The 3,828-nt window shown below is 36.1% G+C and overlaps 1 protein-coding gene across 1 annotated transcript; it reads right to left on the bottom strand.

Annotated features, from left to right (window-relative positions):
- Positions 1 to 2,176: 2,176 nt before the first annotated feature.
- Positions 2,177 to 2,572, bottom strand: LOC131858297 (uncharacterized). The gene has a single exon (XM_059211496.1). The coding sequence runs from the start codon at positions 2,570 to 2,572 to the stop codon at positions 2,177 to 2,179; it is 396 nt and encodes a 131-aa protein (XP_059067479.1).
- Positions 2,573 to 3,828: the final 1,256 nt, after the last annotated feature.

The raw sequence follows: 3,828 nt of genomic DNA, 5'->3' as shown, positions 1-3,828 counted from the left end.
TGGAGAATAAAAATACTTCCAAATTTGTTCGCATGCACGAAATCCCTTCCCTTATTGATTAGCGTGTAAGGTGATCTACATCAATCCTTCAAACTATCATTTCATTCAGCATTTATGAGCCTTTCAATCTGCCCACATCGACTTTTTATTGTGCCAACATTTAATAGAATCTCATTGAGAAATTAAGTTCTATAATTGAAACACCAAAATAAAAAAAGACTTCCTGAAGAAAATGTCATTTTTCCAACTCCAAAACATAGATTTTTGGATTTAAAAATAAACTACCAAAAAATACGAAAACTAAAGGATCCTGAAATCTATAGAATCTTTCTCCAATTTAAGAAAGCATTCGAAATCATCAAGTCTCAAATCCCTTTCCTGATCAAAACTAAGAGCCCATTTTGATAGAATATCAACCTCCTTATTAACCTCTCTTCTAATGTGGCTCACCTAAAATTGCTCAAATTTTTTTAACTCTTCTAAAATCAAAGAAACATAACCCTGCAAATGCCATGCACTTATTGCCCCATTTTTAATGGCTTGAATTGTAATCAATGAATCCCCTTCTAAATGTATATTTTTAACACCTGCATTTTGTGCTATCCTGATTGCTATAAGCATTGCATAAGCTTCAACCTCATTATTAGTTCCAGACTTAATTCTCATGGCCCCATATTTAATAATCTCACTCTTCTCCTTTCTAATGACAAAACCCACTCCAGAGTGTCTGGGATTGAATTTAGTTGCCCCATCAAAATTGACCTTATGCCAACCTTCTGCTAGGGGTTTCCAATCTGAGTGTAACTGCTCCTATTTGCTGCAGGTCTTCACATTCCACGCCCCATGTCTAATCTTAATCCTTGGCCACAACTTATGAATCCTTTCATCCTCCACTGTGTATGGAAAAGAAATTGAAAGAGGCTGCAGTCTCAACAACTTCCTCAATTGCCAGATTTATTCTATCATTTAGCCTTCAATCTTCCTCCCATTTGTCCAAAAAGATTATGTGGTTTCTCTCTTTCCATATTTCCCATATTAATAATGAGGGACTCGAAATCCATATACTTGAGAGTGTAGATTTCCTTGTAGGAATTGGCCAACTTTCAAACACCCCTTTGAGAGTATTTTGCATTGGTCCATGCCAATTTAATTTTTCTTTTAGATTGGTCCAGTGCCTTGAGGAAACTTCAAATTGTAAGAGAAGGTGATCAACAGATTCTTAAGCACCCCCACACATCATGCACTTGGATGGGCCAACAAAACCAAGATGTTTCCTCCTCTCCCTTGTCAAAATCCTGTCTTTAACAACTAGCCAGGGATAAACCCCTGTTTTAGGCAAACAATCCTTGTTCCAAAACAATTCCTTAACCTTCGAAGTTTCCAAATCCCTTCCTTCCAGAAATTGAAAAAACATAATTTAACAGAGTATTTCCCATCTCGAGCCTCACACCAAATAAATTTATCCTCATTACATGTCAAAAGTATTTTTTGTTGATATAGCACCTCCTTTAATAGACTTTGCTATTGATCTGAGAGCCCTATTGTAGCAAGGTCCTTCCAGACCCATTCAACCCCAAGAGTCCCTTCCCTGGTCATCACATAATCTCTAACTCTTTCCCCCATAAGGGCACTAGATGATCTTTGATCCCCTACGGCCCATCAATCTATTTCAAGGTTGTCAATCCCAACCAAGAATCCTCCCAAAATTTAGCTTTTTCTCCATTTCCAATCTTCCAAGAGATATGATCAGTTATAACCTTCCTACAACTAACAATGAAATTCCATATTGCTAACCCTTTAGGTGGGTTTCAGATTGTGAATATTCGATGATCTTCCAAGGAGTCAAGATACTTTTCTCTCATAACTCTGACCCAAAGTATATTTAGATTGGAATAGAGATTCCAAACCAATTTGGCTCCAAGGGCCTCATTCATCAAGTGCCAATCTCACAAACCAGCCCCACCCTTGTTCCTTGACTTTAAAATTTTATCCCAGGTTACTAATGAGATTTTGTCTTTCTCATTTCTCCATTCCAAAAATAAATTCTCATCCTATGGTTAATTATCTTGATAACCTTTCTTGGAATATTTAAACACATCATACAGTAAATTGGAATGGTAGAGATAGCATACCTTAGCATTAGAATTCTTCCAGCTGAAGAGAGCCATCTACTTTTCTAGCCATCCATTTTATTTAAACAACTATCTATAAAACCCTTCCATAAATTTGATTTCCTGGCACCACCAAAAAAAGGAATACCAAGATATTTATCCGACATATTACCAGTTCTCATACCGAGAACCCTATAAATCTCCCTCTGTTTTTCTAAATCAGTATTGAAAAAGAATATTTCTGATTTATGCCAATTGAATTTTTTCCCTGAGGCCTGTTCATAATCATCTAAGGTCTGCTTAATCACTCTAGCTTCCCTACCAGAAGCCTCTCCAGAAAGGAAAGTGTCATCAACAAATTTTAGATGGGTAAGGGGCTCAACATTATTAGTGATTTTCGCACCCTTCCAAACACCTTCATCACCTTTCTTTGAAATCATCCTTCCAAGCACTTCTACCATTATAATGAACAAGAAAGGGGATAATGGATCCACTTGTCGAATCCCCTTATTAGATTCAAAAAAACCCTATGGACTACCATTAACAAGAATTGAAAAGCGTGGGGAGATAATGCAACTTTTCACCCACGATATCCAGTCATTGGAGAAACCAAATCTAGACAGATTCTGTAAAAGAAAGCCTCTATTAACCTCATCATAAGCTTTCTTAATATCAACTTTAACCATCATTTTCTTTGTTTTTTCTAATCTAATAGAATGGACGGCCTTGTGTGCAAGAATTATGACTTCATAAATTTATCTCCCTGGAGCAAAGTTGCTTTGTTCATTAGAAATCACCGAATCTAAAACAACTTTAAGCCTATTATAAATGACCTTCAAAATTATCTTATAAATAGTGTTACACAAGGAAATAGGTCTAAAATCATCAAAATAATTAATTGCTATCTTCTTAGGGATCAAGGCAATAAAAGTGTTGTTAAAATCCTTTAGAGTAAGACCCCCTCTACTTGATTCCTCCACCACATCCACAATATCCATAGCCAAGAGGTTCCAAACTTTTGGAAGAAAAGAGATGAAAATCCATCTGGTCCTAGAGCTTTGTCTGCCCCTAGACAAAAAACTGCAAGTCTCACTTCCTCCTGTGAAATGGGCTTCATTAACATTTTGTGGTGCTCTTATTTAACACATGAGGGGATGACATCTAGAATTGGGTGTTGATCATGAATATGTCCCTCCCCACCATTATATATTTTTGAAAAGAACCTCACAGGCTCCAAAATAATTTGATCAACTTCTAAGAGTAAGTCTCCATTTTCATTCTTAATAGAAAAAAATTATTGTGCATCCTTCTAACTTTAACTGAGGTGTGAAAAAATTTCGTATTTCTATCACTCTCTTTGAGCCAATTCTCCCTTGATTTCTAATGCCAATACTATTCCTCCCTAGCTAGTGTTTCAGAGTATATTTTATTTAACTCTTTCTCTTTTGCATAGGTTTCTTCATCCATACCCTGAGAAATGATCTGCTCGTGCAACACTTTTAGCTCACCTTTTATCCTTAGCTTCTCACTAAAAATATTTCTAAAGGACTCTCTATTCCATCTATTGATTTGTTCTTTCACAAATTGAAGCTTTTTGAAAAAAATAAAAGCTTTATTACCTGTTACCTCAGGAGCTTGATGCCACCAAGAATCCACACAATTTTTGAAGTTGTTTTCTCTTAGCCACATTGCCTCAAACTTAAAAGGACATCTATCC

This window comes from Cryptomeria japonica, chromosome 9 (genome assembly GCF_030272615.1).
Source record: "Cryptomeria japonica chromosome 9, Sugi_1.0, whole genome shotgun sequence".
Classification (NCBI taxonomy): domain Eukaryota; kingdom Viridiplantae; phylum Streptophyta; class Pinopsida; order Cupressales; family Cupressaceae; genus Cryptomeria; species Cryptomeria japonica.
This window is presented reverse-complemented; position numbering and strand designations above follow the sequence as displayed.